The 13,675-nt window shown below is 37.3% G+C and overlaps 2 protein-coding genes across 5 annotated transcripts in view; one reads left to right on the plus strand and one right to left on the minus strand.

Moving 5' to 3' along the window:
• The first annotated feature begins 3,072 nt into the window (after positions 1 to 3,072).
• LOC107041836 lies at positions 3,073 to 9,024 on the plus strand. Its single transcript, XM_015262608.1, has 5 exons — positions 3,073 to 3,216; positions 3,295 to 3,351; positions 3,512 to 3,694; positions 3,797 to 3,992; positions 8,928 to 9,024. Exons 1-5 carry the CDS (start codon positions 3,093 to 3,095, stop codon positions 9,022 to 9,024), a joined length of 657 nt encoding a protein of 218 aa, XP_015118094.1. The 5' UTR covers positions 3,073 to 3,092.
• A 10-nt stretch (positions 9,025 to 9,034) lies between these two features.
• The window catches only part of LOC107041839 (CD2 antigen cytoplasmic tail-binding protein 2 homolog), a 24,290-nt gene continuing 19,649 nt past the window's right edge, over positions 9,035 to 13,675 (minus strand). The window contains exons 1-7 of one of the 4 annotated variants that reach the window (XM_015262611.2): positions 12,994 to 13,185; positions 12,722 to 12,905; positions 12,486 to 12,649; positions 11,266 to 11,446; positions 10,992 to 11,170; positions 9,416 to 9,527; positions 9,035 to 9,334 (exon numbers count right to left, since the gene is read on the minus strand). In XM_015262611.2, coding sequence (XP_015118097.1) covers positions 9,099 to 9,334; positions 9,416 to 9,527; positions 10,992 to 11,170; positions 11,266 to 11,446; positions 12,486 to 12,649; positions 12,722 to 12,878 — 1,029 coding nt within the window. In that variant the 5' untranslated portion in view covers positions 12,879 to 12,905; positions 12,994 to 13,185 and the 3' untranslated portion in view covers positions 9,035 to 9,098. Of the gene's footprint in view, positions 9,335 to 9,415; positions 9,528 to 10,991; positions 11,171 to 11,265; positions 11,447 to 12,485; positions 12,650 to 12,721; positions 12,922 to 12,974; positions 13,186 to 13,675 lie in introns of those variants that run through there. The other 3 variants (XM_015262609.2, XM_015262610.2, XM_015262612.2) reach the window with 3 other exon arrangements.

The raw sequence follows: 13,675 nt of genomic DNA on the forward strand, positions 1-13,675 counted from the left end.
GTCGCCGGTTTTACGAAATCTTACGGTTAACTCGAGCGCATACCCAGTTGCCTATATACGACCGTAATATTTGGTGGACCCGACTGTAATACAGTCCGTGCTACCAAATCTTTTTCTCAGTGTGAGTTTTCAAAGTGGTGGGTTACTGAAGTGAGACCTTTCATACGTAGAAAATCGATTATAATATAGATCTGAAAACGAATAATTAGCGCAACAAAAAAATTTTTCCATTGTTCGTTTGCCCGAAAATGCTTAAAATGCCAAAAACAGTCCAGAACCTCCAATTTTTGAGCTACGGAGGATTTTTTTTCAAAATTTTCGGAAAAATATGTGGAATAACAATTACGAACTAGTTTTTTTTTAATTCGCTTCTTACATAGCTAAATTTGCTTTTTTTGTATTTTTTTACACAAATAGTGAATTTTTTTATATGAAAAAAACCGAAATCAGCTGTGTAGGAGTCGAATTTCAAAAAACTGGCTTGTAATTATTGCTCCACAGATTTTTTCAAAAATTTTGAAAAAAAAAAATCTTTTGTAGCTCAAAAATTAGAGGCCTTGGACTGTTTTTAGCATTTTAAGCATTTTCAGGCAAACAAACAATAGAAAAAATTTTTTTTTGCACTAATTATTCGTTTTCAGATCTATATAATCGATCTGCAACATATGAAAAGTCTCATTCCAATAACCTACGGCTCTTAAAACTCATTGTAATCTCCCTTTAATGCGGAAAAAAAATAGAGTATAACGAACAAAGTCATATACGGTTATGTGGACGAGAAAACGTTTTAAGACTATGAACTATTCATTGGATTGAAGGTGGGTGGTATACAGCTCTTATAGACGGAATGTGTTAAATTTCATTTTCATCACGCTGTGACGAAAAGTGAACTTTTCGGCACGCTCCGCGTGCCTAAAAGTCCAATTTCTGCCACATTGTGATGAAAAATATTATTCGTAACCCGTGAAAAAATGTTTTTTAGCTCGCGGGATTATATCACTCGCCTTCGGCTCGTGATATAAACCTCCCACTCGCCAAAAAACACTTTTTTGCACTCGTTACGAAATATACAATTTTCTCCCGACCCGAAGGAAGTTGTTGTAATGACTCCGAAAATCGAATGTGGAAAATCCATGATTTCTAAACATTTCTTGGCCTCTAGAATCATCCTGATATGTTTTTGAAGATAAAAATGCTCCTGCCCGTGTGGGTAAAAATTTTTTTGACCAATCGATTAGGTTATGAAGATAACCGTCTAAGCGGTTCGTTAGTTATTCGCATAAAACTTGTGGAAAAATCGAAAAAATAGTATTTTTCCGGGCTGTTGCGATGCGGTTTTTTACTCGTATGGCGTTAGCGTCCGAGCCGAAGGCCGAGCCGAAAAAACCCCATCGCAGTAGCCCGGTACAAGATTTTTTTGTAGTGATTTTCAAGTTTTCGAGTTTGGGAAGCATATAATACGAATTTCCAAACGAGAAATCGTGAGAAGCAGTACAGAATAGTATATTTCTAACCTAGGGAGGAAAAATAAGGGATCCTCAGCCGCCAGCGCGATTACCAGCCGAGCCGAAGGCGAGGTTGCTACGCACGCGGCTGAAGATCCTTTATTTTACTTCCCGTGGTTAGAACCCGATTTTCCGTCTCGGCGTAGGCACAAAGTCAGAGTTCCCTCCCGCGAAGCGGAAGGGAAATGTAACTTTGCGCCCGCCGGGACGGAAAATGAGTTTTTCGCACCCCTGCACGGAAAGTTCATACTTTCCTCCCGCTCATCAAAGAGCAAAATACGAACTTTCCTTTGCAGGCATGTTGAAAAATCGCATGTGCACCTCGGGCGGAAAGTCTTAACTTTCCGCCCTTGATGCAAAATATACTATTTCTTTGAAAATTCAACAATTTTTCCGAGAAGAATGATGGGTTTTAGTTTTAAGGCCTTCGCGGTCATGAATAATGACATTATTGGCTTCCGGATATGATGGATTTTGATTTGTTTAGTACAGTCGATGCATCAACATACTAAATACCATAATTCGATTTTGATTGGATTCTGAGCAAAATCGTCTCAGCCGTTTTCTTGTTATCCGGATGGAAATTTCAAAATTTGCGTTTTTTTTTCTGATAAACGGAAAAATGGGAATTGGTCGGGAAGTTATTGGTCGACCCGTAATGGGTCACGCCCACTTCAACCCACTCGCAATGGGAGCAAGCGACCAATAACCCAGTAGAATTTTTCAAAAATCGTTTTCTCGAAAAAATGTTCTGCAAGTGTCGAAGTGTGCCTTTTTCGTTTACGAGTAAACGAAAAGATTTTTTGTTTACAAGTAAACGAAAAGGTACATTTTGAAACAAGGTGAACATAGCACTAGCGTCACAATAGTATATTTCGTAACGAGTGCAAAAAAGTGTTTTTTGGCGAGTGGGAGGTCGCAACAATATTTTTCATCACGCTGTGACGAAAAGTGAACTTTTCGGCACGCTCCGCGTGCCTAACAGTCCAATTTCCGCCACATTGTGATGAAAAATATTGTTGCGACCTCCCACTCGCCAAAAAACACTTTTTTGCACTCATTACGAAATATACTATTTCATCACAATGTGGCGGAAATTGGACTGTTAGGCACGCGGAGCGTGCCGAAAAGTTCACTTTTCGTCACAGCGTGATGAAAAATATTGTTCGTTACTCGTCCGAAAAAACCTTTCTATCGGTATAGTAACGAAAAGTACTCCATTGATACGATGTTTAAAATGATAACATACCATCAACTCCGAATCATAATTGCAACTTTTAATTCTACGTCAATTAAACTAACAAATGATCATCCACTTTCCAAGTGAAAAAAACAAAAACCAACTGAAACTATGAAATGTGGTACATTCACACTCAGCTTGTACTAGTCCACTGACCCACTTGACATTGGGTGTAACATAATTAACAGTGAAAACGGAAAAGTATTCATCTGCTTGCGAAAAACATTACCACGAATTATCTCCCTCATCCTTCAAATCTCTTAACACCCATAAATAGAAACTTCAACATCTTTAAACTCCAGTTTTGTTTTCAACTTGGTGGTGAATAGTCTCTTATCACCTGCCCGATGAAGATATACCTGTTTTTGATACTGTGTATCATGACAGATTGCTTGGCGAAAGTTCAAGATGATGAAAAAACTTCCCGTGATATTTTTACTCCACGAAAGGGAAAACACCATTTGCTATATTGTGAGTAAATTTCTAAGTTACGTTTTAACTCTGAAAAACCCTCGAGACCGGATTTTTCTCTTTTTTTCCCCGTTTCAGCGAGGAAGAAAACTGGCTACAGCGAGGTTTATTTCAATCCCCTTCACAGTGTTGGATGTAATTAATTTTAACTTTGATTAAGAGAAACAGTACAGAGAAAAAAAAGTCAAACGAAGCGAAAATGAACTATTCATGAATCAAATTCTAAAGAGACATTTCAAAAAGCCCGAGGGACCGTATATTTAGTTCATTCGTAATTTTTTTTTTTATTCAACAGTTTTAGGTGGACTCCAGGGTCTAATTGCATTCGTTATCCTTAAAATTAAAATTGTACTCGTTGTGATTACGATAATTGGGGCAACGGTTTTGGCATTAAAACTCCTCGGAATATTTAAATATTCAAATTATGTTTATAAAAGTAATTATCCGATCATCGAGGGGCCACCGGTGTTTGAATATGGTACGTATGATGCTCAACTGCTAGGATTATTCCAGCTGCATTAATTGCATTATCGTAAATTTTCTCTGCTGATTATGGTTTTTTTTTTGCATTTATAATTAGGAAATCCGTTCACTCATGATCATAAAGTGGACGAGTGGTCGTCACCGTCGCCATATGATCGGGTTCGTTCGAGGGAATTAATGAATGAATTTCTTGCAAAAGCAGAGGAAATTATCATGCCATGGATGAATTTTTCCAAAGAGTGCCGCAATCGCACTATCTGTCAGTTTATGATGTTGATGAATTCGTCATTAGAGTGAGTTGGTACTTTTAAGGATAATTCAGTGGGGGATTCAATTGCAAAAAGTGCTATTGAATACCTTTTTATTTCGGACGCTACGTGTCCGTGAATTGCTGCCTACGGCCGTTGTGACAAAAAATATAGTTCGTCACACGGACGAAAAAATGTTTTTCTAGCTTATATGATTGCAGCCCGCGCCTTCGTCTCGGCCCGCAAACTCATATTCGCCAGAAAAGTTTTTTTCGTGTCACGGGACCTGAAAAACGCTATTTTTGTGGCGCTGCGCGCCACGAAATTGGCGTTTTGCAGGTCCCTCGACACGAAAATTAATATACACACCTCGCCATGGAAAACATATCACCCTCTCCCACGTGCTTGCCATCCTCGCCTTCGGCTCGGAAGGCAATCTTGCACGTGGGGGACTATTAATATATAATACTAAGGCCTTAAAGTATATTTTAACCTCAATACAACATTTTTTTCCATTAAAGAAGGGAATTTATATAGCATTCCACATCTTTGTGACTTCATAGCAAATGACTTTAAAAAAAAATAAAAAATAAAATAAAAATAGCAAATGCTTTGATGGGATTTGGACGAGGTAGGAGGGGAACCGGGATTATTCTCAATATAAATAACCAGAAAATTTTTAATGAAAAAAATGGATAGTCCAGACTGGGATTTGAACCCGGGACCTTCCGATTATGCATCGGGTGCTTTCCCAACTTAGCTATCCGGCTCCTAGCCGGATTTCTCACGGTCTCCCCAGAGACCGTGGTGCAATTTGAAACTTACAGGGGGGTTGTTCTTGCAGAATGTGCAGACTCCCACACAGGCAAAAAAATTCTATAGTTTCCAGAATGAAGTTACTGATTTTATGAGACTCCTAGTTCTAAAATACGCATTGTACTGAGAATGGCAAACTGGTTTCTGAATTTCAGAAGAAAAAATCCTATTTATTTCAAATCAGAAAAGTTCTTGCATCAAGAACCATTGAATTCTTGAATTGTGAACTCCTGCGTTCTTAAACTATAAGAGCAATCAAAAGAAATAATCTTCTGGATTAATGGAATATTAATTCAACATAAATTGAGTCAAGGTATTAGCTGATGTACTTTGAACAACAAAGGATTTATAAGGATTTATGTGAAAAATCCTAAGCGGCTGTATCCTTGATACAGCAGTTAGATTAACGTGGACACGTCTAGGTTACTAGTCATGTATCGGTGCGTCGACGTATCGGTGTGTTGTTAATGGGTCAGTCGCCATCTAACTATGACTATGTAAAAGTGTCATGTGAACAAACCTCAATTTTCAACCCATCAGTAGGCGCGCTCTTTTTAGTATCTCACTCGTACTGCAGAGACGGCGTATAGGTTGACTAGCGTTGCATGAGAGAAAATCTCATCCGAATTTAAATTTCATTGGTCGTAGACTTCCGAATGGATCCCAATGTATGTTTTCATAAAATGGAGGCAGAATATGTTAAAAGTTGGGCTAACTTTTTAATTGATCGGACCAACCTTTTTTCATTGATCGACTGATCAATTAAAAAAGTTTGACTAATGCCCCCCTCCGCTCCTCACTCCCCCCACTATCGCAGGGGAGAGCATATAAGAACTGTCCCTAGATATCGAAGTTCAGAATCGGAGCTCATAGGCCTGAAGATGCAGACTGCAATGCTTGCGAAACGTCATCCCAACGCTGAAACCAAACGCGGCATTCATTCGGAGGCCAATGATATTTGGGTTATCGTTTTTTAATATACCCAATAACAAATAATTCGAATTTGGTATTACTAATACCTCGCAAAATCTTGCAGACGTATAGCGCACTGGATTCCTCAAAGATTCAAATTTCAAATAAGTTTTTGTCATTCTGGCCATGAGGCAGCGCTTCACGTGAGCTAGAAAATTTTTTTTTGGCCGTATGACGAACAGTATTTTTTGTCATGACGGCCATAGGGTACTCACCTTCGGCTCGCGCTGCAAACCTCATATTCGCCATAAAAGATTTTTTCAGCCTAATGACGAAATATACTATTTAAATGAATGTTAATATGTATAAAAACATTTAGTTTGCATTTGTGCTCAGTTGACAAACTAGTATTATTGATAACAATAAATCTAAAAGTTCAAAATTACACAGAGTCTGATGAGAATATAACCTTTTTCTGAAGAGTCCAAGATTAAAAACTTAAAAATCAGAAAAGATGATTAAATGCTCGTATACCCATGTGAAAACTATTAACAGTCAAATTTTTGTAATAAATAACTCACATTACTGGCTCCCTTGAAAATGATGTGTAATGTAAACGTGGCAACGCCGCATTGATTTATCGCTGATGCCCATTGCCATGAAGCGGGAAACGAGAATCAAACGAGAAACTATTGCTTGAAAAAATTAAACGAATTTTACGGATTAATTCCTTACTGATAAAAATTAGAATTCACTGTGACCGCGTTATCTGACGGGTGAAAATTCTGAAAGGGGTTTTAGGGTGTCAAATAAGCGTAACAAATAAGAGGGGGTAAATTCAATAAAATGATGTATTTCCAATTAAATTTACAGATAGATAGTGAGGCCTTTTGACTCTTATCTAGGGGGAGGGTAAGGCCAAGCGACTCGAACACGCGCAATATCGGGAAGGCTGGAATTAACAAAGAAGGGAAGAGTTTAGTCGTGTCTAGGGGTGTCTCGATTCTTACAATAATTATCTCACTGGGGGGGGGGGGNATGCTGAGCCTTCTCTCCACCTCAGGGTCTCCTGGTTGATCTCTCCGATATGGGATGAGGTCCCAGATCTTCCAACAATCCTCTTTACATTGTTATAGTTCTCTGGGCACAATTGATACGACGCGTTAACTGGGGCAGTCGTGAGACGAGTGGCTTTCCTTCCCGTCGACGTCTTCTTCGCAGGGGGGCAGATCGAGGTGGGCCAGGAGCGCTTTCCGGGTGCCTGAGGTGAAGTGGGCGTTCTTCGGGGTTTCTTGCTGGGGTGCCGGTGTTCCACTTTTCGTTTAGGGCCGGAACTGTTCTCCATCCTGGGGTCTCATCGTTGCTGGTCGAGGGGGACGGAAGGGTGAGGTGGGAGGGAACTAGAGTAGCCGCGGGGGGAAAGATAAGGTAGCCAGTGGTGGCCAAATATATAATATTAGGGGGCAGTGTAGTTGGGGGAGATAAAAAGTATAAAAATAATGAAAAATAAAAAAGTTGCCTCGTCACATCATAAAACAAATGTTCGATAATAAATAATAATTTTTTTGAGCATTTAAAATTTATTTTGCCTCATTACACTCAACGGCTCAACAGAAGTAGGTTCATACTACTTCGTTTCCAATACAACAGTTCTGAATTCTGCAACCAAAATTTTCTCTGAAGGGGAGAAAATATGCTCTAATTTAAGTACAATTATACTAAATTTAAAGCCCATTCTCTGCCACATGTTATCTAGATTGCTTTTTTTGTTCGTTTTGTATCTCGAACTTTCAACTCTATGCACCGTCACTCAGAGATTTTCGAAAAAAATGAATTTGGATAAAAAAAAAAGTAAAAAAAATTCAGAACATTTTGAAAAGGCATTTTTAATTAATATTGAGGGTTGATTTCAATAGAGGAGATATGAATAAGGTATAATTACCGTGGCAAATGGCGGTCTGTCAGTCGCCACCATGGGGGCAGGAAGGCCGAAATCATAAATCCTTTGCCACAGCGCAACCAGACGATTGCGCGAAAAAAAGGCTCTTTGAAAAAGTTTATATTTTTAAGAATTTTTTGATCACACTTTTACGATGAACTACTAATCACTTACATCAATTTCCTCAATTGAAAATTGTACTGTCCATCAACTGTCACCTTTGTTGAGGGCACAAAAAAAGGAAGAAAGAGCAATTTTCCTGTTTTCAATTCCCGGTAAAAATGATAGCTGATTGCCAGTACAATTATCAATTGAGGAGATTGGCGTAAGTGATTAGTAATTCATCGTAAAAGTGTGATCCACAAATTCTTAAAAATGTTACAAATTTTTTCAAAGAGCCTTCTTTTGTACAATCGTCTTGTTGCGGTGAGCCAAAGGATTTATTATTTCTTTTTTCCTCCCCCACGATGGCAACTGACAGGCCCCCATTTGCCACGGTAAGTATACATTATTCATATCTCCTCTATTGAAATCATTCCTCAATATTAATTAAAAACGCTCTTTGAAAATGTTCAGAATTTTTTTTACTTGTTTTTCAATCTAAATTCAGAATTTTCGGGGATCCCTGAGTGACGGGGCCTCGAGTTGAAATTTCGAGATGAAGATCGCTCAAAAAAATCAAGTGAAATAACGTTTGGCAGATAATGGAGTCAGGTCTTGAGGTATTTCGTGCGAAAAAGATAAATAATGACATTCATCTGGAATTCATATAGAATGTTTGTAATCACAACTGAATTGTCTATGAATTTTCATAGAATTTTTTTAGATTTTCTTTTCAAGTTATTAACGATTAAAGTCGCTGTTTATACATGGGCGCTTATAGAGATTTTTCTGTTTAGCATGAAACTATATTATCAGCTTAGGTGGTAACGCAGTTTCGCGATAAACAGAAAAATCTCCATAGGAGCCTATGTATAAGAAGCGACTTTAACTGTTAATAACTTGAAAAGGAAATTTTAAAAAATTCCAGGAAAATTCATAGATAATTCATTTGTGATTAAAAACCTTCTGTATGAATTCCAGTTGAATGTCATGATCTATTTTTTTCGTACGAAACACCTTAAAGAGAAATTACTAAGAATTGGAAGTGGCGTTTCTGAATTTTAAAAAGTCAAAATTTCACTCATTTCCATACGACAGAATTTTTTATTTAAATATTTCTACTGAAAACTAGAATTTTTTTTCTGAACCCATTTATCAACCACACAGTCATCCTCAAAATCAATGAGTAATCCTAATTTGTTTTCAATCAGTTTCAGAGAATGTGCCGAAATTTACTCTGACTGCTCGGAACTTGTTCGAAAAGAGGATAAGACACCAGGGATTGAATTCAAACAGGAAAGATTGTAAATCAATAGTGTATTTAATTCAATAAATCAGAAAATTGTTTATTCAATGAAAATTAATGAGGATAAAGAAAAAAATTACATGTAAAGTTCGAAATCGAGTCTCGCAGCACTGTAAAATGAACCGAGTTGTCCCTTGCGACGGACCCAGCCGCTATTTTTGAAATAGCCCTCTTTTGCCCATTTATGCATCTGTTGGCTGGTATGTGGGCCATGAATTTCACTGTTTTCCTCGAGTGACCACTTCAATTCCCATGTTACTTCAGCATCCACTGGCTCAGTTGTTTCTTCATCCATTTTTGATGACGTACCAGCTGAAATGGAAGAGGTTGAATTGACGTAAAATTTTGAGGGTAAATGTGTTACCCGAGGGAGGAAAGTTAGTAGTTAATTACCTTGGTTTGTTTCCACAAGTTTTTCTTTCTCCTTCGTGTCGAAATCGTCAGCATACATGTCTAATTCAGCTTCTTGTTTTGATGGGTGTGACTGTTTTGCGGATTTATCGATCTGGAATGGAGAATCGAAAATTGTTTCAATGATTGATAATTCATGATAACTCGTCTTTTTTTAATTCATTGTGGGATTTTTCCGATCCCATAATGAAACAAAAAAATTGAATTCAGAAAAAAAGTCACGACAAATTTCTGTCAGGGAATTTCATGAGCTACATGAAAGTTTTTTCTAACATGTTGTTCTAAATCCACTCGTCATTGAAATAATTGAAATTATTAAAATAATCAAATTCTATCTTATACAGGCAACAGATATCACAATTTCTCATTATTCAAGCCAAAAAATTTTTCATTAAAAAACGAATTCATATTTTATATTGCAGAAAAATATCATATTTCACTGATGCTTTTCTATGACTTTGCGAAAGAATTATTTAGTAATGAGAATTTTTGAAGATGTTGTGGAGATGTTTTTCAATCTAAGAGTAGAAATGAAGAACATCTCGATTCCTACCACATAGTACAGGAGGCTTGAGGATTCTCATCATAAAAACTATTTCATTCCGAACAGTTATTGATTGTTGAATGAATAAATCTTTGGTAATGAAATGCCATTGACATTTGATTGATGAACAGAAGTTGGGAAAATTTGCACTTTATTCCTACTTTTTCTACTTCGATTTTGTGTACAAAAATGCTGAGAACATTAAAAATATTTTTTTTTTAGGTTTATTTTACTTTAATGTTGTGTCCATAACAACACACCTGATTAATTGTAAAATTATGCTGGTGATTATCAATTCCAGATTAAATGTGTGACGTATTGAGATAGATCAATACGTCGATTTATTTAATAATTATAATTATTATGCCCAAAGTGGTGGACGATGGGAATGGGAAACGAGGTTTCTCATTCCCTTCATCCAAAGATTGCTCAGCAGTCCCACGGTGTCCCATGGACACCAGCGTAAGCAGTTCCACGGTTTCTACAGGTCCAGTTCAGGGTGCTGAACTGTTTGACTGTGTAGGTTTCTATACAAACGAATGCACGAAACCGTATTAGTGAAGAAAACCGTGGGATTGCTTAGGTAAGCATTTTGGGACTTTGACGAGTTTGGACGACTCGGGAAGCACCAGAGTACGGCAGAGTACGATCAGGAGCGAAACAGAGCGGATCTCTGAGCTCAGGCCTTCAGCCAACCAATAACAAAGTCGAGTCAAGGTCCCAAAGTCGAGTCAAGAACCGCGTTATACCGACCCATTAAACACTACCGTGTATAAATTAAAGTTAATATATAGTTATTTTACCAACATCAGTACGGTCGGTTTAATATCGTTAACCCTCCCTCTATCCTTCACTTATCCCTCCGATTGAGCGAACCACCCGTGAGCTCACCGAGACTAGCCGAGGTCGGAGTGAAACATGAGATTAAAGGACAAATTAACTCATTTCGTCACAAATGTCAGAAATATTTTTATCGGAGTCTACAAAAAAAAGTATTGACATTTTATTTGTCACCTTTTCCTTAATCTCATCATGTGCCTCCTGATAAATATCCATATTCCCCGTTCTCGTTAATAATTCATTTGCAAGTTCCGTGAGTTTCATAATTTTATCTGAATTCTCGTCAGTCTCACTCAATCCAGCTTTTTTTCTCTTCCATCGCTCTGCGGAAGATATCTGTTGTTTTCCTTTACCTAGGGTGCAAATGAGTTTCAAGTTTTAAAAAACCCCATAAAAACTGACTCATCGTCGATCTGTTTTTATTGAACTCTCAAAAGTGATGGATTACCTAATCTGCAAAGCGCCTTTGACACAGTCTCACCAGGTTTTAGGTATTCCAGTATCTGTTTGTACAGTGGGATTGGATCGAACATCACACCTGGCTCTTCTTCACTGTCACTATCCGCCAGACCGTTTTCTTCATCATTTTTTTTGTTATTTGTACCTTCTGCTGATTGTGTTGGTTTGATCTGCAAAACAAATTACATTATAGGCATATTTTTCATGTTGAACAATATTGTTGCATTAAAAAAAATCTTTATATTTGAAACAATACGAGGCATTGTGAGACAGTGTTATTACGAATCTATTGCGAATCTATTTAATTATTCAAGACTTCAGGTAGACCCCCATGAAGCCTACAAAACAGTATACTTCACAACATTCCTACAACCGGACACACAAAGTGCCCCACTCAACACATCAAGAATTTAATGGAAAAAGTCCGGGATGTTGCCAATATATAATATTACAAATGAAATATCATATTATCAATAAAATAACTCAATTGTGCATTGATAGCAGCCATATTGAAAAATATATAACACAAAAATATAAATGTATGAAAATGCTCATTAAAAAAAGCGTTAAAAAGCTGCTAGAAAACAAAAATAAATCAAAGATAATGATTAATGTATGCAGAGAAAAGCATTCCGTAAGAAATTCAAAAAGTTCAAACAGTAAAATGATCACCCATACATCGTTATGTTTTAATTATGAAAATATCTTGAGAATGAATCACTTCAACTGAAAATAGCATAGCTATTTCTGTTGCAAATTTCTGAAGCTAAAAAATGCTCTGGTAATCATTTATTTTCTAAGGAAAAATGAATAAAATACTTCAACGAAACGTTGATAACTATCTCATCAATGATTCTAATTTTTTTCATTATCATAAGTTCATTCGGAATGAATGAAGTAATCATAAGAAAAATTATCGATTTCATTACTGCAATTATTGAACAAATAAAAGAATCATTAGGTCGGATAAGATATCATTTATATAGTTTGCTGATACGAGTAGAATTTTATCCAATTTTTCAAAATTAATTTCTCAATTGCAACGAATGAGTGCTTGCAGCCAAAAATACCAGTAGACTGTTTATCGCAAATTTTCTTCTCTACAAGACCTGCATCATGACGTTTGAGGATGAAATGAGTAGCTAAATACAATTATCTACTGAAATAATTATATTATTTAATGACGGAAAAATCGTTTTTCCAATTTACCTGAATCCAATCAATATGATCCAACCAATTATCCCTGATCTCTTTTTCTTTATTCCAGAGATAATGACCTTCCTTGTCAAAGTGACCCTCTTCAAGTTCTTCCTTCATGTTGAAAGCTGTGAACCCAACATTGGTCTCAGCTGCCGTTGGTCCCTCTTCGGTTCCTAAAAAATCCTCTTGTTATATCTGTCTCTTCAGACAATAATGAAAAATTGGAAAAAGGGGAAATCGCTCACCCTCTAGGTCATCTGGATTCATCACATTGTAATTATCTTCCTTCACCTCGTCATCCTCCTCGTCAGAATCAAGGGTATGCTGATTTTCATTTGCTCTCGTCGCAGCTGACCAACTCCTCTCGTCCGTGAGAATCTCATCATATTTCCGTTTCGACATTTTCTAAGTCGTTTTCAATTATTTACGCTTGAAAAATACGATACTGCGTTTGTTATTGAATACAAATAATTCTAGGTTAAGTGGCTATGTAGTTACCATCAGAGTAGAAAATTACCATCCAATTTTTTTGCTAGAGTAAACCCCATTATTTTTGAAAAATCAATTTTTTATCCATTGATTTTTGGAGTGGGGGACAAGCATCGGAGTGAAAATTACGTAGAGTGGGGGTACCCTGGGAAGGGAAAACTTCTGATAGAAGCCCTATATGTACGTTCGACTCGTCGATCAAAGAGGATAGACCTGTGTAGAGGCCCGGATCGGGGGGTTTGACTGAATCCAAAAATGTTAGTTGGTACCCCACGGGAAAGGCGGCGTCCCGGTCGAATTGTCGGTAAATGTGAGTCGGGTGCGTGAGTAACTCGGCAGTAGCAGTCCCGCTACTCCCGCTGTCACAGGGACAGGTTCGGAGGGCTATTTTTGTCCTCCTTGTACTCAATGTTTACATTATGTTTTTCAGTTGATATATTCGCCGACTAATTAATATTAAGGGATGAAACAAAGACTGTTCAATGGAGAATTAAATTCGCCATTCATCAACGCCCGTTTCATCCCTTAATCTCTGCAATAAAAAAATTAATATTGCGACGAAAGTCACGGCGCTATAAGAAACCCAATGTTTTCTCGGCGCAGAGTGACTCCCCAATATTTCGCCCGCTAATTAAAAAATCGTCTCTCCCCTCCTGATTAACAATAAGGAATGAAACCAATGCTGTTCGATGGAGAATTAAATTCCCCAT

Source organism: Diachasma alloeum, unplaced genomic scaffold, assembly GCF_001412515.2.
Source record: "Diachasma alloeum isolate Michigan unplaced genomic scaffold, Dall2.0 Dall_scaffold_00381, whole genome shotgun sequence".
NCBI lineage: Eukaryota > Metazoa > Arthropoda > Insecta > Hymenoptera > Braconidae > Diachasma > Diachasma alloeum.

Bases quoted from the DNA above. Each gene is read 5' to 3' on its own strand.
- LOC107041836 (XM_015262608.1), top strand. From the start codon at position 3,093: ATGAAGATATACCTGTTTTTGATACTGTGTATCATGACAGATTGCTTG. The intron at 3,217-3,294 runs GTGAGTAAATTT...TCCCCGTTTCAG, and splicing joins AAAACACCATTTGCTATATT to CGAGGAAGAAAACTGGCTAC. The intron at 3,352-3,511 runs GTAATTAATTTT...TTTATTCAACAG, and splicing joins TCCCCTTCACAGTGTTGGAT to TTTTAGGTGGACTCCAGGGT.